Below are 27,322 nucleotides of genomic sequence, written 5' to 3'. Positions count from 1 at the left end.
TAGTGTTGTGTTTTCATTTGTTGCTGCCTTGCTATGTTGTCTTAGGTCTCTCTCTATGTAGTGTTGTGTTTTCATTTGTTGCTGCCTTGCTATGTTGTCTTAGGTCTCTCTCTATGTAGTGTTGTGTTTTCATGTGTTGCTGCCTTGCTATGTTGTCTCAGGTCTCTCTTTATGTAGTGTTGTGGTGTCTCTCTTGTCGTGATGTGTGTTTTGTCCTATATTTATATTTTATTTTGAATCCCAGCCCCCATCCCCGCAGGAGGCCTTTTGCCTTTTGGTAGGCCGTCATTGTAAATAAGAATTTGTTCTTAATTGATTTGCCCAGTTAAATGAAGGTTCAAACATTTTATTTTAACAAATAAAATAATAATTTGGAACTGCTCTCATCAGGTGCACAGTTTAGTACGGTGTTTCCTATGAATTGCATTATGGTAAATTATTTATTATTAGCTGCTTAATTACATGAGTTGCATGTTCACTAACAGGCTATAGCATTGGACCCCCCAAAAAAATGGACCTAAATGTGTATCCTTAAACTCAAGTAGTCGACTACAGCTCGACTACAGCTCGGCATTCAACACCATAGTACCCTCCAAGCTCGTCATCAAGCTCGAGACCCTGGGTCTCGACCCGCTCTGTGCAACTGGGTACTGGACTTCCTGACGGGCCGCCCCCAGGTGGTGAGGGTAGGTAACAACATCTCCTCCCCGCTGATCCTCAACATTGGGGCCCCACAAGGGTGCGTTCTGAGCCCTCTCCTGTACTCCCTGTTCACCCACGACTGCGTGGCCACGCACGCCTCCAACTCAATCATCAAGTTTGCGGACGACACAACAGTGGTAGGCTTGATTACCAACAACGACGAGACGGCCTACAGGGAGGCGGTGAGGGCCCTCGGAGTGTGGTGTCAAGAAAATAACCTCACACTCAACGTCAACAAAACTAAGGAGATGATTGTGGACTTCAGGAAACAGCAGAGGGAACACCCCCCTATCCACATCGATGGAACAGTAGTGGAGAGAGTAGCAAGTTTTAAGTTCCTCGGCATACACATCACAGACAAACTGAATTGGTCCACTCACACAGACAGCATCGTGAAGAAGGCGCAGCAGCGCCTCTTCAACCTCAGGAGGCTGAAGAAATTCGGCTTGTCACCAAAAGCACTCACAAACTTCTACAGATGCACAATCGAGAGCATCCTGGCGGGCTGTATCACCGCCTGGTACGGCAACTGCTCCGCCCTCAACCGTAAGGCTCTCCAGAGGGTAGTGAGGTCTGCACAACGCATCACCGGGGGCAAACTACCTGCCCTCCAGGACACCTACACCACCCGATGTTACAGGAAGGCCATAAAGATCATCAAGGACATCAACCACCCGAGCCACTGCTTGTTCACCCCGCTATCATCCAGAAGGCGAGGTCAGTACAGGTGCATCAAAGCTGGGACCGAGAGACTGAAAAACAGCTTCAATCTCAAGGCCATCAGACTGTTAAACGGCCACCACTAACATTGAGGGGCTGCTGCCAACACACTGACACTGACTCAACTCCAGCCACTTTAATAATGGGAATTGATGGGAAATGATGTAAATATATCACTAGCCACTTTAAACAATGCTACCTTATATAATGTTACTTACCCTACATTATTCATCTCATATGCATACGTATATACTGTACTCTATATCATCGACTGCATCCTTATGTAATACATGTATCACTAGCCACTTTAACTATGCCACTGTTTACATACCCATCTCATATGTATATACTGTACTCGATACCATCTACTGTATCTTGCCTATGCTGCTCTGTACCATCACTCATTCATATATCCTTATGTACATATTCTTTATCCCCTTACACTGTGTATAAGACAGTAGTTTAGGAATTGTTAGTTAGATTACTTGTTGGTTATTACTGCATTGTCGGAACTAGAAGCACAAGCATTTCGCTACACTCGCATTAACATCTGCTAACCATGTGTATGTGACAAATACAATTTGATTTGATTTGAGTATTTGCCTGAGTGACTTTAACTTTTACTTGAGTCATTTTCTATTAAGGTATCTTTACTTTTACTCAAGTATGACAATTGGGTACTTTTCCCACCACTGGGCATATAGGCAAGCATGCCCGTACACACGTTTCAGCTAATCATCAAGACCTTGATCAGTTGTATCCAGTGTTTTAGTGCTGGTTTGGAATAAAAGCCTGCACAGCCAGGACCAGGTGAACAATGTATTAGTGGTTAAGGTGGGGACTCTACCTCTTGTATTAGTGGTTAAGGTGGGGACCCTACCTCTTGTCTGAGCTGGAGAACCTGTTTTCGGCTGGCAGCAGCACTCCTGGCACAGGGGCAGGCCTCCCTTACATTTGGACACTGGCACGCACCCAACACAGCCAGCTACAGGACACAGACAGAGAATTAGAACACAGCCAACTACAGGATACAGACAGAGAATTAGAACACAGCCAACTACAGGATACAGACAGAAAATTAGAACACAGCCAACTACAGGATACAGACAGAAAATTAGAACACAGCCAACTACAACACAGACAGAGATTTAGAACACAGCCAGCTACAACACAGACAGAGTATTAGAACACAGCCATCTACAACACAGATAATTATGCTGAACAGAAAATATGAACACAACATGCAAAGTGTTGGTTCCATGTTTCATGAGCTGAAATAAAACATACCAGAAATGTTCTATATGCACAAAAAGCTTAATTCTCTCAAATTTTGTGCACAAATTTGTTTTCATCCCTGTTAATGTGCATTTCTCCTTTACCAAGATAATCCATCCACCTGACAGGTGTGACATATCAAGAAGATTATTTAACAGCATGATCATTACACAGGTGCACTTTGTGCAGTTTTGACACACAACACAACTCCACAGATGTCTCAAGTGGAGGAGCACGCAATTGGCATACTGACTGTAGCAATGTCCACCAGAGCTGTTTTCAGATAATTCAATGTTAATTTCTCTACCATAAGCCGCCTCCAACATATTTTTAGAGAGTTTGGCAGTACGTCCGAAAGGCCTCACAACCACAGACCACAGACCACTTCTAACCACGTCAGCGCAGGACCATCCTCATCCGGCTTCTTCATCTGCAGGATCGTCTGAGACCAGCCACCCGGACAGCTGATGAAACTGTGTGTTTGCACAAGCAAATAATTTCTGTACAAACTGTCAGAAACCTACTCAGGTAAGCTCATCTGCGTGCTCGTCGTCCTCACCAGGGTCTTGACCTGACTGTAGTTCAGCGTCGTAACTGACTTCAGTGGGTAAATGCTCACCTTCGATGGCCACTGGCACGCTGGAGAAGTGTGCTCTTCACGGATAAATTCTGGTTTCAACTGTACCGGGCAGATGGCAGTTGGTTATAGCGTCGTGTGGGCGAGTGGTTTGCTGATTTTCAACGTTGTGAACAGAGTGCCCCATGGTGGCGGTGAGGTTATGGTATGGGCAGGCATAAGATACGGGCAACGAACACAATTGCATTTTATAGAAGGCAATTTGAATGCAGATGGATACAGTGACGCGATACTGAGACCCATTGTAGTGCCGTTCATCTGCCGCCATCACCTCATGTTTCAGCATGATAATGCAATGCCCCATGTTGCAAGGATCTGCACACAATTCCTGGAAGCTGAAAATGTCCCAGTTCTTCCATGGCCTGCATACTCACCAGACATGTCACCCATTGAGCATGTTTGGGATGCTCTGGATCGATGTGTACGACAGCGTGTTCCAGTTCCCGCCAATATCCAGCAACTTCACACAGCCATTGAAGAGGAGTGAGACAACATTCCACAGGTCAAAATCAACAACCTGATCAACACTATGTGAAGGAGATGTGTTACGCTGAATGAGGCAAATGGTCACACCAGATACTGACTGGTTCTCTGATCCACTTCCCTAACTACTTTTCATTTTAAGGTTTCCGTGACCAACAGATACATATCTGTATTCCCAGTCATGTGAAATCCATAGATTAGGACCTAATGAATTAACGTATTTCAATTGACTGATTTCATTATATAAACTGTAACTCAGTAACATCTATGAAATTATTGCATGTTGCGTTAATATTTTTGTTCAGTGTAGAAGCCAGCTAAGACACAGACATAAAATTACAACTTTCTTTGGCAAACATGTAAACATTTGTTACCCATGCCAATAAAGCCCCTTTGAATTGAATTCCAAAACAACTATAACATAATATATGATGTAATCATATAACACAATAGATGATGTAATCATATAACACAATAGATGATGTAATCATATAACATAATAGATGATGTAATCTCTCTGGAACCTCCTGTTCCCTATGTCTCTCTCCCTCTTTCCTCCTGTTCCCTATGTCTCTCTCCCTCTTTCCTCCTGTTCCCTATGTCTCTCTCTCTCTCCTCCTGTTCCCTATGTCTCTCTCCCTCTTTCCTCCTGTTCCCTATGTCTCTCCCTCTTTCCTCCTGTTCCCTATGTCTCTCTCTCTCTATCCTCCTGTTCCCTATGTCTCTCTCCCTCTCTCTCCTCCTGTTCCCTATGTCTCTCCCCCTCTTTCCTCCTGTTCCCTATGTCTCTCTCCCTCTCTCTCCTCCTGTTCCCTATGTCTCTCTCTCTCTCTCTCTCCTCCTGTTCCCTATGTCTCTCTCCCTCTCTTTCCTCCTGTTCCCTATGTCTCTCTCCCTCTCTTTCCTCCTGTTCCCTATGTCTCTCTCCCTCTCTTTCCTCCTGTTCCCTATGTCTCTCTCTCTCTCTCCTCCTGTTCCCTATGTCTCTCTCCCTCTCTTTCCTCCTGTTCCCTATGTCTCTCTCTCTCTATCCTCCTGTTCCCTATGTCTCTCTCCCTCTCTCTCCTCCTGTTCCCTATGTCTCTCCCCCTCTTTCCTCCTGTTCCCTATGTCTCTCTCCCTCTCTCTCCTCCTGTTCCCTATGTCTCTCTCTCTCTCTCTCCTCCTGTTCCCTATGTCTCTCTCTCTCTCTTTCCTCCTGTTCCCTATGTCTCTCTCCCTCTTTCCTCCTGTTCCCTATGTCTCTCTCTCTCTTTCCTCCTGTTCCCTATGTCTCTCTCCCTCTCTTTCCTCCTGTTCCCTATGTCTCTCTCCCTCTCTTTCCTCCTGTTCCCTATGTCTCTCTCTCTCTCTCTCCTCCTGTTCCCTATGTCTCTCTCTCTCTCTTTCCTCCTGTTCCCTATGTCTCTCTCTCTCTTTCCTCCTGTTCCCTATGTCTCTCTCTCTCTCTTTCCTCCTGTTCCCTATGTCTCTCTCCCTCTTTCCTCCTGTTCCCTATGTCTCTCTCCCTCTCTTTCCTCCTGTTCCCTATGTCTCTCTCTCTCTCTCTCCTCCTGTTCCCTATGTCTCTCTCTCTTTCCTCCTGTTCCCTATGTCTCTCTCTCTCTTTCCTCCTGTTCCCTATGTCTCTCTCCCTCTCTTTCCTCCTGTTCCCTATGTCTCTCTCTCTCTCTTTCCTCCTGTTCCCTATGTCTCTCTCTCTCTCTTTCCTCCTGTTCCCTATGTCTCTCTCTCTCTCTCTCCTCCTGTTCCCTATGTCTCTCTCTCTCTCTTTCCTCCTGTTCCCTATGTCTCTCTCTCTCTCTTTCCTCCTGTTCCCTATGTCTCTCTCTCTCTTTCCTCCTGTTCCCTATGTCTCTCTCCCTCTCTTTCCTCCTGTTCCCTATGTCTCTCTCCCTCTTTCCTCCTGTTCCCTATGTCTCTCTCTCTCTCTTTCCTCCTGTTCCCTATGTCTCTCTCTCTTTCCTCCTGTTCCCTATGTCTCTCTCTCTCTTTCCTCCTGTTCCCTATGTCTCTCTCTCTCTCTCTTTCCTCCTGTTCCCTATGTCTCTCTCTCTCTCTTTCCTCCTGTTCCCTATGTCTCTCTCTCTCTTTCCTCCTGTTCCCTATGTCTCTCTCCCTCTTTCCTCCTGTTCCCTATGTCTCTCTCTCTCTCTTTCCTCCTGTTCCCTATGTCTCTCTCTCTCTTTCCTCCTGTTCCCTATGTCTCTCTCTCTCTTTCCTCCTGTTCCCTATGTCTCTCTCCCTCTCTTTCCTCCTGTTCCCTATGTCTCTCTCCCTCTCTTTCCTCCTGTTCCCTCTGTCTCTCTCCCTCTCTTTCCTCCTGTTCCCTATGTCTCTCTCCCTCTCTTTCCTCCTGTTCCCTATGTCTCTCTCCCTCTTTCCTCCTGTTCCCTATGTCTCTCTCTCTCTCTTTCCTCCTGTTCCCTATGTCTCTCTCTCTCTTTCCTCCTGTTCCCTATGTCTCTCTCCCTCTCTTTCCTCCTGTTCCCTATGTCTCTCTTCCTCTCTTTCCTCCTGTTCCCTATGTCTCTCTCCCTCTCTTTCCTCCTGTTCCCTATGTCTCTCTTCCTCTCTTTCCTCCTGTTCCCTATGTCTCTCTCTCTCTCTTTCCTCCTGTTCCCTATGTCTCTCTCTCTCTTTCCTCCTGTTCCCTATGTCTCTCTCTCTCTTTCCTCCTGTTCCCTATGTCTCTCTCTCTCTTTCCTCCTGTTCCCTATGTCTCTCTCCCTCTCTTTCCTCCTGTTCCCTATGTCTCTCTCCCTCTCTTTCCTCCTGTTCCCTATGTCTCTCTCTCTCTCTTTCCTCCTGTTCCCTATGTCTCTCTCCCTCTCTTTCCTCCTGTTCCCTATGTCTCTCTCCCTCTCTTTCCTCCTGTTCCCTATGTCTCTCTCTCTCTCTTTCCTCCTGTTCCCTATGTCTCTCTCCCTCTCTTTCCTCCTGTTCCCTGTCTCTCTCCCTCTCTTCCTCCAGTTCCCTATGTCTCTCTCCCTCTCTTTCCTCCTGTTCCCTGTCTCTCTCCCTCTCTTCCTCCAGTTCCCTATGTCTCTCTCTCTCTTTCCTCCTGTTCCCTATGTCTCTCTCTCTCTCTCTCTCTCCCCTCCTGTTCCATATGTCTCTCTCTCCCTCTCTCTCTCTCTCTCTCTTTCCTCCTGTTCCCTATGCCTCTCTCTCTCCTCCTGTTCACTATGTCTCTCTCTCTCCTCCTGTTCCCTATGTCTCTCTCCCTCTCTCTCTCTCTCCTCCTGTTCCCTATGTCTCTCTCTCTCTCTCTCTCTTTCCTCCTGTTCCCTATGCCTCTCTCTCTCCTCCTGTTCACTATGTCTCTCTCTCTCCTCCTGTTCCCTATGTCTCTCTCCCTCTCTCTCTCTCTCCTCCTGTTCCCTATGTCTCTCTCTCTCTCTCTCTCTTTCCTCCTGTTCCCTATGTCTCTCTCCCTCTCTTTCCTCCTGTTCCCTATGTCTCTCTCTCTCTTTCCTCCTGTTCCCTATGTCTCTCTCTCTCTTTCCTCCTGTTCCCTATGTCTCTCTCTCTTTCCTCCTGTTCCCTATGTCTCTCTCTCTCTCTTTCCTCCTGTTCCCTATGTCTCTCTCTCTCTTTCCTCCTGTTCCCTATGTCTCTCTCTCTCTTTCCTCCTGTTCCCTATGTCTCTCTCTCTTTCCTCCTGTTCCCTATGTCTCTCTCTCTCTCTTTCCTCCTGTTCCCTATGTCTCTCTCTCTCTCCTCCTGTTCCTTATGTCTCTCTCCCTCTTTCCTCCTGTTCCCTATGTCTCTCTCTCTCCTCCTGTCCCCTATGTCTCTCTCTCTCTCCTCCTGTTCCATATGTCTCTCTCCCTCTCTCTCTCTCGCTCTCTCTTTCCTCCTGTTCCCTATGTCTCTCTCCCTCTTTCCTCCCGTTCCCTATGTCTCTCTCCCTCTCTCTCTCCTCCTGTTCCCTATGTCTCTCTCTCTGGAACCTCCTGCCCTCTCTCTCTCCTCCTTTTCCCTATGTCTCTCCCTCTCTCTGGAACCTCCTGCCTCTCTCTCTCTCTCTGGAACCTCCTGCCTCTCTCTCTCTGGAACCTCCTGTCCTCTCTCTCTCTCTCTGGAACCTCCTGCCCCGCTCTCTCTCTCTGGAACCTCCTGCCTCTCTCTCTCTCTGGAACCTCCTGCCTCTCTCTCTCTCTCTGGAACCTCCTGCCTCTCTCTCTCTCTCTGGAACCTCCTGCCTCTCTCTCTCTCTGGAACCTCCTGCCTCTCTCTCTCTCTCTGGAACCTCCTGCCTCTCTCTCTCTCTCTCTCTGGAACCTCCTGTCTCTCTCTCTCTCTGGAACCTCCTGCCTCTCTCTCTGGAACCTCCTGCCTCTCTCTCTCTCTCTCTGGAACCTCCTGCCTCTCTCTCTCCTCCTGTTCCCTCTGCCTCTCTCTGGTCCTCCTGCCCTCTCAATTCAATTTCAATTTAATTCAATGGGCTTTATTGGCATAGGAAACATATGTTAACATTGCCAAAGCAAGTGAAGTAGATACATGTACAAAAGTGAAATAAACAATAAAAATGAACATTACACACATTCTGAATGTCATATTATGTATATATACAGTGTTGAAATGATGTGCAAATGGTTAAAGTACAAAAGGGAAAATAAATAAACATAAATACAGGTTGTGTTTGTTCTTCACTGGTTGCCCTTTTCTTGTGGCAATAGGTCACAATTCTTGCTGCTGTGATGACACACTGTGGTATTTCTCTCTCTCTCCTCCTGTTCCCTCTGTCTCTCTGTGTCCTCTTACCACCCCTCTCTCTCCTCCTGTTCCTCCTGTCTCTCTCTCTGTGTCCTCCTACCCCCTCTCTCTCTCCTCCTGTTCCCTCTGTCTCCGTCTCCCTCTCTGGCTCCTCCTGCCCTCTCTCTCCTTGTCCTCCTGCCCTCTCTCTCAGTGTCCTCCTACCCCCTCTCGCAGTGTCCTCCTACCCCCTCTCTCGGTGTCCTCCTACCCCCTCTCTCCTTGTTCTCCTGCCCTCTCCCTCCTTGTCCTCCTGCCCTCTCCCTCCTTGTCCTCCTGCCCTCTCTCTCCTTGTCCTCCTGCCCTCTCTCTCTCCTCCTGTTCCCCCTCTCTCTCCTCCTGTTCCCTCTCTCTCTCCTCCTGTTCCTTCAATCTCTGTCTCTCTCTCTGGTTCCTCCTGCTCTTTCTCTCTCACCTCCAGAACAGTCCCCTGGTCCTCCTCTCTCCCCTGGGTGCATGAAGGCTTGGTCCCCTGGAAGGCTCTCTGTTCCCGGACATTCAGCATGGCTAGGAGTTCCAGACACTGTTGACTCACAGCTACACGTGCGCGCGTACACACACACACACACACACGCACGCACGCACATAGAGAGAGAAAGAAGCACATACACTCTTTTTCAATTCAATTGCAAGACAGCGACAAGTATAATTGTTGATTGAGCAGAAGGACTAGGTACCTACCTGTGTTCTCTGTCCTCAGCTCCTGTACCTCTCTCACCCTGTCTCCCAGGCTGTCACTCAGGGCCTTATTCTCACTGCAAACCCTGCCCACACATACACACTGACCAATCAAAATCTGAAAACCCTACCTATAAGCACACACCAACCAATCAAAAATGGAGAAAAAAAACCTGCCTTGAATGAAAACCATGACCTCACCTGACGTATTTCTGCTCCCAGGACTGCTCAAAGTTCTTGAAGTGCATCTGGTTATACGTGATCTCCCACTGCAGGCTGTTCACTTCCTGTGACAGAGTTCATAAATACATGTTCAAACTGTAAGTACACTGTAATAACCTAGGAAATACTGCATATTTAGGATGTATTAAAACAAGCAGAATTCTTTGAAAGTACCAGAAAGCTCCCATTGTTACCACATAATTTACTGCAGTGTTTCTCAGCTCCAGTACCCCCAACAGCCCTCCTCCAGTCCTCCAGTACCTCCAACAGCCCAACTCCAGTCCCCCCAACAGCCCAACTCCAGTCCCCCCAACAGCCCAACTCCAGTCCCCCCAACAGCCCAACTCCAGTCCTCCAGTCCCCCCAACATCCCAACTCCAGTCCCCCCAACATCCCAACTCCAGTCCTCCAGTCACCCCAACATCCCAACTCCAGTCCTCCCAACATCCCAACTCCAGTCCTCCAGTACTTCCAACATCCCAACTCCAGTCCTCCAGTACTGGAGGAGGGCTGTTGGGGGTACTGGAGTACTGGAGGAGGGCTGTTGGAGGTACTGGAGGACTGGTTGAGGGCTGTTGGAGGTACTGGAGGACTGGTTGAGGGCTTTTGGGGGTACTGGAGGTGGGCTGTTGGAGGTACTGGAGGTGGTCTGTTGGAGGTACTGGAGGACTGGAGGTGGTCTGTTGGAGGTACTGGAGGTGGGCTGTTGGAGGTACTGGAGGTGGGCTGTTGGAGGTACTGGAGGTGGGCTGTTGGAGGTACTGGAGGTGGGCTGTTGGAGGTACTGGAGGTGGGCTGTTGGAGGTACTGGAGGTGGGCTGTTGGAGGTACTGGAGGACTGGAGGAGGGCTGTTGGGGGTACTGGAGTACTGGAGGAGGGCTGTTGGGGTACTGGAGTACTGGAGGAGGGCTGTTGGGGGTACTGGAGTACTGGAGTTGGGATGTTGGGGTACTGGAGTACTGGAGGAGGGCTGTTGGGGGTACTGGAGTACTGGAGTTGGGATGTTGGGGTACTGGAGTACTGGAGGAGGGCTGTTGGGGGTACTGGAGTACTGGAGTTGGGATGTTGGGGTACTGGAGTACTGGAGGTGGGCTGTTGGAGGTACTGGAGGTGGGCTGTTGGAGGTACTGGAGGACTGGAGGAGGGCTGTTGGGGGTACTGGAGTACTGGAGTTGGGCTGTTGGGGTACTGGAGGACTGGAGGAGGGCTGTTGGGGTACTGGAGGACTGGAGGAGGGCTGTTGGGGGTACTGGAGTTGGGCTGTTGGGGGTACTGGAGGACTGGAGGTGGGCTGTTGGAGGTACTGGAGTTGGGCTGTTGGGGTACTGGAGGACTGGAGGAGGGCTGTTGGGGTACTGGAGGACTGGAGGAGGGCTGTTGGGGTACTGGAGGACTGGAGGTGGGCTGTTGGGGGTACTGGAGTTGGGCTGTTGGGGTACTGGAGGACTGGAGGAGGGCTGTTGGGGTACTGGAGGACTGGAGGTGGGCTGTTGGGGTACTGGAGGACTGGAGGAGGGCTGTTGGGGTACTGGAGTTGGGCTGTTGGGGTACTGGAGGACTGGAGGAGGGCTGTTGGGGTACTGGAGGACTGGAGGTGGGCTGTTGGGGTACTGGAGGACTGGAGGAGGGCTGTTGGGGTACTGGAGGACTGGAGGTGGGCTGTTGGGGTACTGGAGGTACTGGAGGAGGGCTGTTGGGGTACTGGAGGACTGGAGTTGGGCTGTTGGGGTACTGGAGGACTGGTTGAGAAACACATTGCCTAGTAAATACCAGGTAAATTCTAGTGAAAGCCACATAAGCCAGAGTCTGACATTCATTAGCCTGGTGACTGATTCTTATAGTATGTGAAAGTAAACAAGCCAATCCTTTATTTGACCTACCTACCTGTGGCCTTTCAACATAACAGGCCAGAAACAAACAACATTCACCTTTTCCAGAGCCGTGTTCCTCTCCTCACTCTTCTGGAGGAGAATCTTAGTGTGAGAGGTTGCCCTGTCTAGAATACTCTGGAAGAAGAAGAGGGGAAGTGTATTTTAAACAAATGAAAAGGGAGTATTGAGAGTGTATGTGTCTGTATTTACCTGACCCTGTAGGATCTTCAGTGCTTCGTGTTTTCCCTCCAGGTGACGACTGATGACCTCCAACTCACAGCGCAGTAGCTCTGCCTCCTGTTGGAACGGGTCACCAACATTCACCAACGATGGCAAAGAAAGTACTGCGAACAAGCCTCTCTAAATGTGGTGTGTCTGTGTGTGTCTTTTAATGTCTGTGATGTTAATATTGATCCGGGGGGTTTCTCTCTGCTGCACAACACATTTCCTCATTAAGGATAATAATCAGCTGCACCGTGGCAAACCACATATGAAATGTCATCCTTCTTCCTGTCCTCACCTCGGTCACTTCCTGTAGCCTCTCTCGCAGCTCCTCAGTGGACAGATCGCTCAGGGATTCTAGAGCAGAGGGAAACACTTAATGTGCTATACGAATCACAGTCCGAGATAAAACTGAGTCAGGAGAGTGTGTGTGTGTGTGTGTGTGTGTGTGTGTGTGTGTGTGTGTGTGTGTGTGTGTGTGTGTGTGTGTGTGTGTGTGTGTGTGTGTGTGTGTGTGTGTGTGTATGTGTGTGCGTATGTGTGTGCGTGTGTGCGCGTGTGTGTGCGTATGTGTGTGCGTGTGTGCGCGTGTGTGTGTGTGTGTGTGTGTGTGTGTGTGTGTGTATTAGACACTAATAGGCTGTCTAACTGGCACTCAGTGAGGGAAGTTGACAGATGGTAGTCCTGGTCTTCTGTCATCACCTCTCTCTCCCACCAAAATCAAACAGAGATGGTAAACAGACAGAGCACAGAGAGAGAGACAGTTCATCACAGCAACAGGCACAACAGGTTCTGTCCCAAATAGTACCCTATCCCCTATATAAAGCCCAATGGGCCCTGGCCTAAAGTAGTGCACTACACCCAATGGGCCCTGGTCTATAGTAGTGCACTACACCCAATGGGCCCTGGTCTATAGTAATGCATTACACCCAATGGGCCCTGGTCTATAGTAGTGCACTACACCCAATGGGCCCTGGTCTATAGTAATGCACTACACCCAATGGGCCCTGGTCTGTAGTAATGCACTATACCCAATGGGCCCTGGTCTATAGTAATGCACTACACCCAATGGGCCCTGGTCTATAGTAATGCACTACACCCAATGGGCCCTGGTCTATAGTAGTGCACTACACTCAATGGGCCCTGGTCTATAGTAATGCACTACACCCAATGGGCCCTGGTCTATAGTAATGCACTACACCCAATGGGCCCTGGTCTATAGTAATGCACTACACCCAATGGGCCCTGGTCTATAGTAATGCACTACACCCAATGGGCCCTGGTCTATAGTAGTGCACTACACTCAATGGGCCCTGGTCTATAGTAATGCACTACACCCAATGGGCCCTGGTCTATAGTAATGCACTACACCCAATGGGCCCTGGTCTATAGTAATGCACTACACCCAATGGGCCCTGGCCTAAAGTAGTGCACTACACCCAATGGGCCCTGGTCTATAGTAGTGCACTACACCCAATGGGCCCTGGTCTATAGTAATGCATTACACCCAATGGGCCCTGGTCTATAGTAGTGCACTACACCCAATGGGCCCTGGTCTATAGTAATGCACTACACCCAATGGGCCCTGGTCTGTAGTAATGCACTATACCCAATGGGCCCTGGTCTATAGTAATGCACTACACCCAATGGGCCCTGGTCTATAGTAATGCACTACACCCAATGGGCCCTGGTCTATAGTAATGCACTACACCCAATGGGCCCTGGTCTATAGTAATGCACTACACCCAATGGGCCCTGGTCTATAGTAATGCACTACACCCAATGGGCCCTGGTCTATAGTAGTGCACTACACTCAATGGGCCCTGGTCTATAGTAATGCACTACACCCAATGGGCCCTGGTCTATAGTAATGCACTACACCCAATGGGCCCTGGTCTATAGTAATGCACTACACCCAATGGGCCCTGGCCTAAAGTAGTGCACTACACCCAATGGGCCCTGGTCTATAGTAGTGCACTACACCCAATGGGCCCTGGTCTATAGTAATGCATTACACCCAATGGGCCCTGGTCTATAGTAGTGCACTACACCCAATGGGCCCTGGTCTATAGTAATGCACTACACCCAATGGGCCCTGGTCTGTAGTAATGCACTATACCCAATGGGCCCTGGTCTATAGTAATGCACTACACCCAATGGGCCCTGGTCTATAGTAATGCACTACACCCAATGGGCCCTGGTCTATAGTAGTGCACTACACTCAATGGGCCCTGGTCTATAGTAATGCACTACACCCAATGGGCCCTGGTCTATAGTAATGCACTACACCCAATGGGCCCTGGTCTATAGTAATGCACTACACCCAATGGGCCCTGGTCTGTAGTAATGCACTATACCCAATGGGCCCTGGTCTATAGTAATGCACTACACCCAATGGGCCCTGGTCTATAGTAATGCACTACACCCAATGGGCCCTGGTCTATAGTAGTGCACTACACTCAATGGGCCCTGGTCTATAGTAATGCACTACACCCAATGGGCCCTGGTCTATAGTAATGCACTACACCCAATGGGCCCTGGTCTATAGTAATGCACTACACCCAATGGGCCCTGGTCTATAGTAATGCACTTCACCCAATGGGCCCTGGTCTATAGTAATGCACTACACCCAATGGGCCCTGGTCTATAGTAGTGCACTACACCCAATGGGCCCTGGTCTATAGTAATGCACTACACCCAATGGGCCCTGGTCTATAGTAATGCACTACACCCAATGGGCCCTGGTCTATAGTAATGCACTACACCCAATGGGCCCTGGTCTATAGTAATGCACTACACCCAATGGGCCCGGGTCTATAGTAATGCACTACACCCAATGGGCCCTGGTCTATAGTAGTGCACTACACTCAATGGGCCCTGGTCTATAGTAATGCACTACACCCAATGGGCCCTGGTCTATAGTAATGCACTACACCCAATGGGCCCTGGTCTATAGTAATGCACTACACCCAATGGGCCCTGGCCTAAAGTAGTGCACTACACCCAATGGGCCCTGGTCTATAGTAGTGCACTACACCCAATGGGCCCTGGTCTATAGTAATGCATTACACCCAATGGGCCCTGGTCTATAGTAGTGCACTACACCCAATGGGCCCTGGTCTATAGTAATGCACTACACCCAATGGGCCCTGGTCTGTAGTAATGCACTATACCCAATGGGCCCTGGTCTATAGTAATGCACTACACCCAATGGGCCCTGGTCTATAGTAATGCACTACACCCAATGGGCCCTGGTCTATAGTAATGCACTACACCCAATGGGCCCTGGTCAATAGTAATGCACTACACCCAATGGGCCCTGGTCTATAGTAATGCACTACACCCAATGGGCCCTGGTCTATAGTAGTGCACTACACTCAATGGGCCCTGGTCTATAGTAATGCACTACACCCAATGGGCCCTGGTCTATAGTAATGCACTACACCCAATGGGCCCTGGTCTATAGTAATGCACTACACCCAATGGGCCCTGGCCTAAAGTAGTGCACTACACCCAATGGGCCCTGGTCTATAGTAGTGCACTACACCCAATGGGCCCTGGTCTATAGTAATGCATTACACCCAATGGGCCCTGGTCTATAGTAGTGCACTACACCCAATGGGCCCTGGTCTATAGTAATGCACTACACCCAATGGGCCCTGGTCTGTAGTAATGCACTATACCCAATGGGCCCTGGTCTATAGTAATGCACTACACCCAATGGGCCCTGGTCTATAGTAATGCACTACACCCAATGGGCCCTGGTCTATAGTAGTGCACTACACTCAATGGGCCCTGGTCTATAGTAATGCACTACACCCAATGGGCCCTGGTCTATAGTAATGCACTACACCCAATGGGCCCTGGTCTATAGTAATGCACTACACCCAATGGGCCCTGGTCTATAGTAATGCACTTCACCCAATGGGCCCTGGTCTATAGTAATGCACTACACCCAATGGGCCCTGGTCTATAGTAGTGCACTACACCCAATGGGCCCTGGTCTATAGTAATGCACTACACCCAATGGGCCCTGGTCTATAGTAATGCACTACACCCAATGGGCCCTGGTCTATAGTAATGCACTACACCCAATGGGCCCTGGTCTATAGTAATGCACTACACCCAATGGGCCCTGGTCTATAGTAATGCACTACACCCAATGGGCCCTGGTCTATAGTAGTGCACTACACTCAATGGGCCCTGGTCTATAGTAATGCACTACACCCAATGGGCCCTGGTCTATAGTAATGCACTACACCCAATGGGCCCTGGTCTATAGTAATGCACTACACCCAATGGGCCCTGGTCTATAGTAATGCACTTCACCCAATGGGCCCTGGTCTATAGTAATGCACTACACCCAATGGGCCCTGGTCTATAGTAGTGCACTACACCCAATGGGCCCTGGTCTATAGTAATGCACTACACCCAATGGGCCCTGGTCTATAGTAATGCACTACACCCAATGGGCCCTGGTCTATAGTAATGCACTACACCCAATGGGCCCTGGTCTATAGTAATGCACTACACCCAATGGGCCCTGGTCTATAGTAGTGCACTACACCCAAAGGGCCCTAGTCAATAGTAATGCACTACACCCAATGGGCCCTGATCTATAGTAATGCACTACACCCAATGGGCCCTGGTCTATAGTAGTGCACTACATAGGGAATAGGGCTCTGGTCTATAGTAGTGCACTACACCCAATGGGCCCTGGCCTATAGTAATGCACTACACCCAATGGGCCCTGGTCTATAGTAATGCACTACACCCAATGGGCCCTGGTCTATAGTAGTGCACTACACCCAATGGGCCCTGGTCTATAGTAATGCACTACACCCAATGGGCCCTGGTCTATAGTAATGCACTACACCCAATGGGCCCTGGTCTATAGTAGTGCACTACACCCAATGGGCCCTGGTCTATAGTAATGCACTACACCCAATGGGCCCTGGTCTATAGTAATGCACTACACCCAATGGGCCCTGGTCTATAGTAGTGCACTACACCCAATGGGCCCTAGTCAATAGTAATGCACTACACCCAATGGGCCCTGGTCTATAGTAATGCACTACACCCAATGGGCCCTGGTCTATAGTAGTGCACTACATAGGGAATAGGGCTCTGGTCTATAGTAGTGCACTACACCCAATGGGCCCTGGTCTATAGTAGTGCACTACACCCAATGGGCCCTGGTCTATAGTAGTGCACTACACCCAATGGGCTCTGGTCTATAGTAATGCACTACACCCAATGGGCCCTGGTCTATAGTAATGCACTGCACCCAATGGGCCCTGGTCTATAGTAGTGCACTACACCCAATGGGCCCTAGTCAATAGTAATGCACTACACCCAATGGGCCCTGGTATATAGTAATGCACTACACGCAATGGGCCCTGGTCTATAGTAGTGCACTACACCCAATGGGCCCTGGTCTATAGTAGTGCACTATACCCAATGGGCCCTGGTCTATAGTAATGCACTACACCCAATGGGCCCTGGTCTATAGTAGTGCACTACATCAATTTGTAAGTCGCTCTGGATAAGAGCGTCTGCTAAATGACTTAAATGTAAATGGAAATGTACACCCAATGGGCCCTGGTCTATAGTAGTGCACTACACCCAATGGGCCCTAGTCAATAGTAATGCACTACACCCAATGGGCCCTGGTCTATAGTAATGCACTACACCCAATGGGCCCTAGTCTATAGTAGTGCACTACATAGGGAATAGGGCTCTGGTCTATAGTAATGCACTACACCCAATGGGCCCTGGTCTATAGTAATGCACTACACCCAATGGGCCCTGGTCTATAGTAGTGCACTACACCCAATGGGCCCTGGTCTATAGTAATGCACTACACCCAATGGGCCCTGGTCTATAGTAGTGCACTACACCCAAAGGGCCCTAGTCAATAGTAATAAACTACACCCAATGGGCCCTGATCTATAGTAATGCACTACACCCAATGGGCCCTGATCTATAGTAATGCACTACACCCAATGGGCCCTGGTCTATAGTAGTGCACTACACCCAATGGGCCCTGGTCTATAGTAATGCACTACACCCAATGGGCCCTGGTCTATAGTAATGCACTACACCCAATGGGCCCTGGTCTATAGTAATGCACTACACCCAATGGGCCCTGGTCTATAGTAGTGCACTACACCCAATGGGCCCTAGTCAATAGTAATGCACTACACCCAATGGGCCCTGGTCTATAGTAATGCACTACACCCAATGGGCCCTGGTCTATAGTAGTGCACTACATAGGGAATAGGGCTCTGGTCTATAGTAGTGCACTACACCCAATGGGCCCTGGTCTATAGTAGTGCACTACACCCAATGGGCCCTGGTCTATAGTAGTGCACTACACCCAATGGGCCCTGGTCTATAGTAATGCACTACACCCAATGGGCCCTGGTCTATAGTAATGCACTGCACCCAATGGGCCCTGGTCTATAGTAATGCACTACACCCAATGGGCCCTGGTCTATAGTAGTGCACTACACCCAATGGGCCCTGGTCTATAGTAATGCACTACACCCAATGGGCCCTGGTCTATAGTAATGCACTACACCCAATGGGCCCTGGTCTATAGTAGTGCACTACACCCCATGGGCCCTAGTCAATAGTAATGCACTACACCCAATGGGCCCTGGTCTATAGTAATGCACTACACCCAATGGGCCCTGGTCTATAGTAGTGCACTACATAGGGAATAGGGCTCTGGTCTATAGTAGTGCACTACACCCAATGGGCCCTGGTCTATAGTAGTGCACTACACCCAATGGGCCCTGGTCTATAGTAGTGCACTACACCCAATGGGCTCTGGTCTATAGTAATGCACTACACCCAATGGGCCCTGGTCTATAGTAATGCACTGCACCCAATGGGCCCTGGTCTATAGTAGTGCACTACACCCAATGGGCCCTAGTCAATAGTAATGCACTACACCCAATGGGCCGTGGTCTATAGTAATGCACTACACGCAATGGGCCCTGGTCTATAGTAGTGCACTACACCCAATGGGCCCTGGTCTATAGTAGTGCACTACACCCAATGGGCCCTGGTCTATAGTAATGCACTACACCCAATGGGCCCTGGTCTATAGTAGTGCACTACATCAATTTGTAAGTCGCTCTGGATAAGAGCGTCTGCTAAATGACTTAAATGTAAATGGAAATGTACACCCAATGGGCCCTGGTCTATAGTAATGCACTACACCCAATGGGCCCTAGTCTATAGTAGTGCACTACATAGGGAATAGGGCTCTGGTCTATAGTAATGCACTACACCCAATGGGCCCTGGTCTATAGTAGTGCACTACACCCAATGGGCCCTGGTCTATAGTAATGCACTACACCCAATGGGCCCTGGTCTATAGTAATGCACTACACCCAATGGGCCCTGGTCTATAGTAATGCACTACACCCAATGGGCCCTGGTCTATAGTAGTGCACTACACCCAATGGGCCCTGGTCTATAGTAGTGCACTACACCCAAAGGGCCCTAGTCAATAGTAATGCACTACACCCAATGGGCCCTGATCTATAGTAATGCACTACACCCAATGGGCCCTGGTCTATAGTAGTGCACTACATAGGGAATAGGGCTCTGGTCTATAGTAGTGCACTACACCCAATGGGCCCTAGTCAATAGTAATGCACTACACCCAATGGGCCCTGGTCTATAGTAGTACACTACACCCAATGGGCCCTGGTCTATAGTAGTGCACTACACCCAATGGGCCCTGGTCTATAGTAGTGCACTACACCCAATGGGCCCTGGTCTATAGTAATGCACTACACCCAATGGGCCCTGGTCTATAGTAATGCACTACACCCAATGGGCCCTGGTCTATAGTAATGCACTACACCCAATGGGCCCTGGTCTATAGTAGTGCACTACACCCAATGGGCCCTAGTCAATAGTAATGCACTACACCCAATGGGCCCTGGTCTATAGTAGTGCACTACACCCAATGGGCCCTAGTCAATAGTAATGCACTACACCCAATGGGCCCTGGTCTATAGTAATGCACTACACCCAATGGGCCCTGGTCTATAGTAGTGCACTACATAGGGAATAGGGCTCTGGTCTATAGTAGTGCACTACACCCAATGGGCCCTGGTCTATAGTAGTGCACTACACCCAATGGGCCCTGGTCTATAGTAGTGCACTACACCCAATGGGCCCTGGTCTATAGTAATGCACTACACCCAATGGGCCCTGGTCTATAGTAATGCACTGCACCCAATGGGCCATGGTCTATAGTAGTGCACTACACCCAATGGGCCCTGGTCTATAGTAATGCACTACACCCAATGGGCCCTAGTCTATAGTAGTGCACTACATAGGGAATAGGGCTCTGGTCTATAGTAATGCACTACACCCAATGGGCCATGGTCTATAGTAGTGCACTACACCCAATGGGCCCTGGCCTATAGTAGTGCACTACACCCAATGGGCCCTGGCCTATAGTAATGCACTACACCCAATGGGCCCTGGTCTATAGTAATGCACTACACCCAATGGGCCCTGGTCTATAGTAGTGCACTACACCCAATGGGCCCTGGTCTATAGTAGTGCACTACACCCAATGGGCCCTGGTCTATAGTAATGCACTACACCCAATGGGCCCTGGTCTATAGTAATGCACTACACCCAATGGGCCCTGGTCTATAGTAATGCACTACACCCAATGGGCCCTGGTCTATAGTAGTGCACTACACCCAATGGGCCCTAGTCAATAGTAATGCACTACACCCAATGGGCCCTGGTCTATAGTAATGCACTACACCCAATGGGCCCTGGTCTATAGTAGTGCACTACATAGGGAATAGGGCTCTGGTCTATAGTAGTGCACTACACCCAATGGGCCCTGGTCTATAGTAGTGCACTACACCCAATGGGCCCTGGTCTATAGTAGTGCACTACACCCAATGGGCCCTGGTCTATAGTAATGCACTACACCCAATGGGCCCTGGTCTATAGTAATGCACTGCACCCAATGGGCCATGGTCTATAGTAGTGCACTACACCCAATGGGCCCTGGTCTATAGTAATGCACTACACCCAATGGGCCCTAGTCTATAGTAGTGCACTACATAGGGAATAGGGCTCTGGTCTATAGTAATGCACTACACCCAATGGGCCATGGTCTATAGTAGTGCACTACACCCAATGGGCCCTGGCCTATAGTAGTGCACTACACCCAATGGGCCCTGGCCTATAGTAATGCACTACACCCAATGGGCCCTGGTCTATAGTAATGCACTACACCCAATGGGCCCTGGTCTATAGTAGTGCACTACACCCAATGGGCCCTGGTCTATAGTAGTGCACTACACCCAATGGGCCCTGGTCTATAGGAGTGCACTACACCCAATGGGCCCTGGTCTATAGGAGTGCACTACACCCAATGGGCCCTGGTCTATAGGAGTGCACTACACCCAATGGGCCCTGGTCTATAGTAGTGCACTACACCCAATGGGCCCTGGTCTATAGTAGTGCACTACACCCAATGGGCCCTGGTCTATAGTAGTGCACTACACCCAATGGGCCCTAGTCAATAGTAATGCACTACACCCAATGGGCCCTGGTCTATAGTAATGCACTACACCCAATGGGCCCTGGTCTATAGTAGTGCACTACACCCAATGGGCCCTGGTCTATAGTAGTGCACTACACCCAATGGGCCCTGGTCTATAGTAGTGCACTACACCCAATGGGCCCTGGTCTATAGTAATGCACTACACCCAATGGGCCCTGGTCTATAGTAGTGCACTATACCCAATGGGCCCTGGTCTATAGGAGTGCACTACACCCAATGGGCCCTGGTCTATAGTAATGCACTACACCCAATGGGCCCTGGTCTATAGTATTGCACTACACCCAATGGGCCCTGGTCTATAGTAGTGCACTACACCCAATGGGCCCTGGTCTATAGTAGTGCACTACACCCAATGGGCCCTAGTCAATAGTAATGCACTACACCCAATGGGCCCTGGTCTATAGTAGTACACTACACCCAATGGGCCCTGGTCTATAGTAGTGCACTACACCCAATGGGCCCTGGTCTATAGTAGTGCACTACACCCAATGGGCCCTGGTCTATGGTAGTGCACTACACCCAATGGGCCCTGGTCTATAGTAGTGCAGTACACCCAATGGGCCCTGGTCTATAGTAGTGCACTACACCCAATGGGCCCTGGTCTATAGTAGTGCACTACACCCAATGGGCCCTGGTCTATAGTAGTGCACTACATAGGGAATAGGGTGCCATTAACGATTTAGCCACAGGGCTCACACCAGAAGGGTCATGTTCATTAGGGAACCAAATGGAAAACATTGGTTCTGTCCCACTAATATCTCACTTTTCCTGAAGTGTGCACTTGTTCACTTCCATTCAGGCCCATGCCTACACCAAATGTGTGCAGAGTAGAGAACAAGTGCACACTTCAGGAGGAAGGAGAGGTAATTTGGACGCAGACATTTTAACACGTTTGGTGCCCAATGAATACGACCCAGCACATACTGATTAACCTCAATGTACTGGACACCCTGGGGCCATAGAACAGTCTTTCCTTGTGTTTACCTTCAGCCCTTCTGAGAAGGCACTATTCATTACAGAGTTACTGTTGACTACAGCATGGTCATTATTCATTACAGAGTAACTGTTGACTACAGCATGGTCATTATTCATTACAGAGTTACTGTTGACTACAGCATGGTCATTATTCATTACAGAGTTACTGTTGATTATAGACAGCATGGTCATTATTCATTACAGAGTTACTGTTGATTATAGACAGCATGGTCATTATTCATTACAGAGTTACTGTTGACTACAGCATGGTCATTATTCATTACAGAGTTACTGTTGACTACAGCATGGTCATTATTCATTACAGAGTTACTGTTGACTACAGCATGGTCATTATTCATTACAGAGTTACTGTTGACTACAGCATGGTCATTATTCATTACAGAGTTACTGTTGACTATAATATAATAATATATCCCATTTAGCAGACGCTTTTGTCCAAAGCGACTTACAAGTCGGCTGGGGCCACTACTTTTTTTTTTTTACATATGGGTGGCCCTACCGGGAATCGAACCCACGACGCTTGGCGTTGCAAGCGCCATGCTCTACCGACTGAGCCACACAGGACCCAGCTATGTCTATAGACAGCATGGTCATTATTCATTACAGAGTTACTGTTGCCTATAGACAGCATGGTCATTATTCATTACAGAGTTACTGTTGACTACAGCATGGTCATTATTCATTACAGAGTTACTGTTGACTACAGACAGCATGGTCATTATTCATTACAGAGTTACTGTTGACTATAGACAGCATGGTCATTATCCATTACAGAGTTACTGTTGACTACAGACAGCATGGTCATTATTCATTACAGAGTTACTGTTGACTACAGACAGCATGGTCATTATTCATTACAGAGTTACTGTTGACTACAGCATGGTCATTATTCATTACAGAGTTACTGTTGACTACAGCATGGTCATTATTCATTACAGAGTTACTGTTGACTATAGACAGCATGGTCATTATTCATTACAGAGTTACTGTTGACTACAGACAGCATGGTCATTATTCATTACAGAGTTACTGTTGACTACAGACAGCATGGTCATTATCCATTACAGAGTTACTGTTGACTACAGCATGGTCATTATTCATTACAGAGTTACTGTTGACTACAGCATGGTCATTATTCATTACAGAGTTACTGTTGACTATAGACAGCATGGTCATTATTCATTACAGAGTTACTGTTGACTACAGACAGCATGGTCATTATTCATTACAGAGTTACTGTTGACTATAGACAGCATGGTCATTATTCATTACAGAGTTACTGTTGACTACAGCATGGTCATTATTCATTACAGAGTTACTGTTGACTATAGACAGCATGGTCATTATTCATTACAGAGTTACTGTTGACTACAGACAGCATGGTCATTATTCATTACAGAGTTACTGTTGACTATAGACAGCATGGTCATTATCCATTACAGAGTTACTGTTGAATACAGCATGGTCATTATCCATTACAGAGTTACAGTTGACTACAGCATGGTCATTATTCATTACAGAGTTACTGTTGACTACAGCATGGTCATTATTCATTACAGAGTTACTGTTGACTATAGACAGCATGGTCATTATTCATTACAGAGTTACTGTTGACTACAGCATGGTCATTATTCATTACAGAGTTACTGTTGACTATAGACAGCATGGTCATTATTCATTACAGAGTTACTGTTGACTACAGCATGGTCATTATTCATTACAGAGTTACTGTTGACTACAGACAGCATGGTCATTATTCATTACAGAGTTACTGTTGACTACAGCATGGTCATTATTCATTACAGAGTTACTGTTGACTACAGACAGCATGGTCATTATTCATTACAGAGTTACTGTTGACTATAGACAGCATGGTCATTATTCATTATAGAGTTACTGTTGACTACAGCAAGGTCATTATTCATTACAGAGTTACTGTTGACTACAGCATGGTCATTATTCATTACAGAGTTACTGTTGATTACAGCATGGTCATTATTCATTACAGAGTTACTGTTGACTATAGACAGCATGGTCATTATTCATTACAGAGTTACTGTTGACTATAGACAGCATGGTCATTATTCATTACAGAGTTACTGTTGACTACAGACAGCATGGTCATTATTCATTACAGAGTTACTGTTGACTACAGACAGCATGGTCATTATTCATTACAGAGTTACTGTTGACTACAGCATGGTCATTATTCATTACAGAGCTACTGTTGACTACAGACAGCATGGTCATTATTCATTACAGAGTTACTGTTGACTACAGCATGGTCATTATTCATTACAGAGTTACTGTTGACTATAGACAGCATGGTCATTATTCATTACAGAGTTACTGTTGACTACAGCATGGTCATTATTCTTTACAGAGTTACTGTTGACTACAGCATGGTCATTATTCATTATAGAGTTACTGTTGACTACAGCAAGGTCATTATTCATTACAGAGTTACTGTTGACTACAGCATGGTCATTATTCATTACAGAGTTACTGTTGACTACAGACAGCATGGTCATTATTCATTACAGAGTTACTGTTGACTACAGCATGGTCATTATTCATTACAGAGTTACTGTTGACTACAGACAGCATGGTCATTATTCATTATAGAGTTACTGTTGACTACAGCAAGGTCATTATTCATTACAGAGTTACTGTTGACTACAGCATGGTCATTATTCATTACAGAGTTACTGTTGACTACAGACAGCATGGTCATTATTCATTACAGAGTTACTGTTGACTACAGACAGCATGGTCATTATTCATTACAGAGTTACTGTTGACTACAGCATGGTCATTATTCATTACAGAGTTACTGTTGACTACAGCATGGTCATTATTCATTACAGAGTTACTGTTGACTACAGCATGGTCATTATTCATTACAGAGTTACTGTTGACTATAGACAGCATGGTCATTATTCATTACAGAGTTACTGTTGACTACAGCATGGTCATTATTCATTACAGAGTTACTGTTGACTACAGCATGGTCATTATTCATTACAGAGTTACTGTTGACTATAGACAGCATGGTCATTATTCATTACAGAGTTACTGTTGACTACAGCATGGTCATTATTCATTACAGAGTTACTGTTGACTACAGACAGCATGGTCATTATTCATTACAGAGTTACTGTTGACTACAGCATGGTCATTATTCATTACAGAGTTACTGTTGACTATAGACAGCATGGTCATTATTCATTACAGAGTTACTGTTGACTACAGCATGGTCATTATTCATTACAGAGTTACTGTTGACTACAGCATGGTCATTATTCATTACAGAGTTACTGTTGACTACAGACAGCATGGTCATTATTCATTACAGAGTTACTGTTGACTACAGCATGGTCATTATTCATTACAGAGTTACTGTTGACTATAGACAGCATGGTCATTATTCATTACAGAGTTACTGTTGACTACAGCATGGTCATTATTCATTACAGAGTTACTGTTGACTACAGACAGCATGGTCATTATTCATTACAGAGTTACTGTTGACTACAGCATGGTCATTATTCATTACAGAGTTACTGTTGACTACAGACAGCATGGTCATTATTCATTACAGAGTTACTGTGGACTACAGCATGGTCATTATCCATTACAGAGTTACTGTTGACTATAGACAGCATGGTCATTATTCATTACAGAGTTACTGTTGACTACAGCATGGTCATTATTCATTACAGAGTTACTGTTGACTATAGACAGCATGGTCATTATTCATTACTGAGTTACTGTTGACTACAGCATGGTCATTATTCATTACAGAGTTACTGTTGACTACAGCATGGTCATTATTCATTACAGAGTTACTGTTGACTACAGCATGGTCATTATTCATTACAGAGTTACTGTTGACTATAGACAGCATGGTCATTATTCATTACAGAGTTACTGTTGACTACAGCATGGTCATTATCCATTACAGAGTTACTGTTGACTACAGCATGGTCATTATTCATTACAGAGTTACTGTTGACTATAGACAGCATGGTCATTATTCATTACTGAGTTACTGTTGACTACAGCATGGTCATTATTCATTACAGAGTTACTGTTGACTACAGCATGGTCATTATTCATTACAGAGTTACTGTTGACTACAGACAGCATGGTCATTATTCATTACAGAGTTACTGTTGACTATAGACAGCATGGTCATTATTCATTACAGAGTTACTGTTGACTACAGCATGGTCATTATCCATTACAGAGTTACTGTTGACTACAGCATGGTCATTATTCATTACAGAGTTACTGTTGACTATAGACAGCATGGTCATTATTCATTACAGAGTTACTGTTGACTATAGACAGCATGGTCATTATTCATTACAGAGTTACTGTTGACTACAGCATGGTCATTATTCATTACAGAGTTACTGTTGACTATAGACAGCATGGTCATTATTCATTACAGAGTTACTGTTGACTACAGACAGCATGGTCATTATTCATTACAGAGTTACTGTTGACTACAGCATGGTCGTTAGAATGGTCATGTGACTTCAGAGGTTAAACCTATTGGAGAAAGATTCTACATCCTTCTCCTAATGTGATTCTTTGCACATTTCCAGTCATGGATTTAAAAGCATTTGATTAAGTGTCATCATCGGCTAGAGGCAATTTCCACCATTGCTATATCCCACGATAACAAGCGCGGAAGTGCACCGTTTGGGAGAAAGGGTAGAGAATCGGTGCACAGCCAGTTACGGATCTAGAATGTTCCTCCACCGTGACTATCAAAACTACAGTGAGGCTAGTCCCACCGTAACAATTCATATCACTGTGGGTACCCACAATAATTCATATATAATTCAAACCGTGCTTACCTGTCCCCCTGACCCTCCATTGCGGTGACGCCGGCTCCACCTCCAGCTCCTGTCTGAACACCGTGTACAGCCCACTGCAGGACGTCCAGATGAAGGCTGCCTCTCCTCCCTCGCTGCCCCTTTTCAGGAGCCCCGTCCTGGGCAGCAGCTCCTCAGCATGCCCCCTGCTACCTCTACGGCTCTGGAGCTTCTTTCTGGTAGTAGGAGGAAGGAAGGAAGGGAGGAAGGAAGGAAGGAAGGAAGGAAGGAAGGAAGGGAGTAAGGAAG

The 27,322-nt window shown here is 47.4% G+C and overlaps 1 protein-coding gene across 2 annotated transcripts in view; it reads right to left on the bottom strand.

Moving 5' to 3' along the window:
* The window catches only part of ccdc125 (coiled-coil domain containing 125), a 43,449-nt gene that overhangs the window by 14,618 nt on the left and 1,509 nt on the right, over positions 1-27,322 (bottom strand). For both annotated transcript variants that reach the window (XM_064936649.1, XM_064936650.1), the window contains exons 3-10: positions 27,056-27,249; positions 11,871-11,929; positions 11,561-11,647; positions 11,408-11,485; positions 9,458-9,543; positions 9,260-9,342; positions 8,994-9,115; positions 2,303-2,407 (exon numbers count right to left, since the gene is read on the bottom strand). In XM_064936649.1, the coding sequence (XP_064792721.1) occupies positions 2,303-2,407; positions 8,994-9,115; positions 9,260-9,342; positions 9,458-9,543; positions 11,408-11,485; positions 11,561-11,647; positions 11,871-11,929; positions 27,056-27,249 (814 nt within the window). The remainder of the gene's footprint in view (positions 1-2,302; positions 2,408-8,993; positions 9,116-9,259; positions 9,343-9,457; positions 9,544-11,407; positions 11,486-11,560; positions 11,648-11,870; positions 11,930-27,055; positions 27,250-27,322) is intronic.

This window comes from Oncorhynchus masou, chromosome 25 (assembly GCF_036934945.1).
Source record: "Oncorhynchus masou masou isolate Uvic2021 chromosome 25, UVic_Omas_1.1, whole genome shotgun sequence".
In the NCBI taxonomy this organism is placed as follows: domain Eukaryota; kingdom Metazoa; phylum Chordata; class Actinopteri; order Salmoniformes; family Salmonidae; genus Oncorhynchus; species Oncorhynchus masou.
This window is presented reverse-complemented; position numbering and strand designations above follow the sequence as displayed.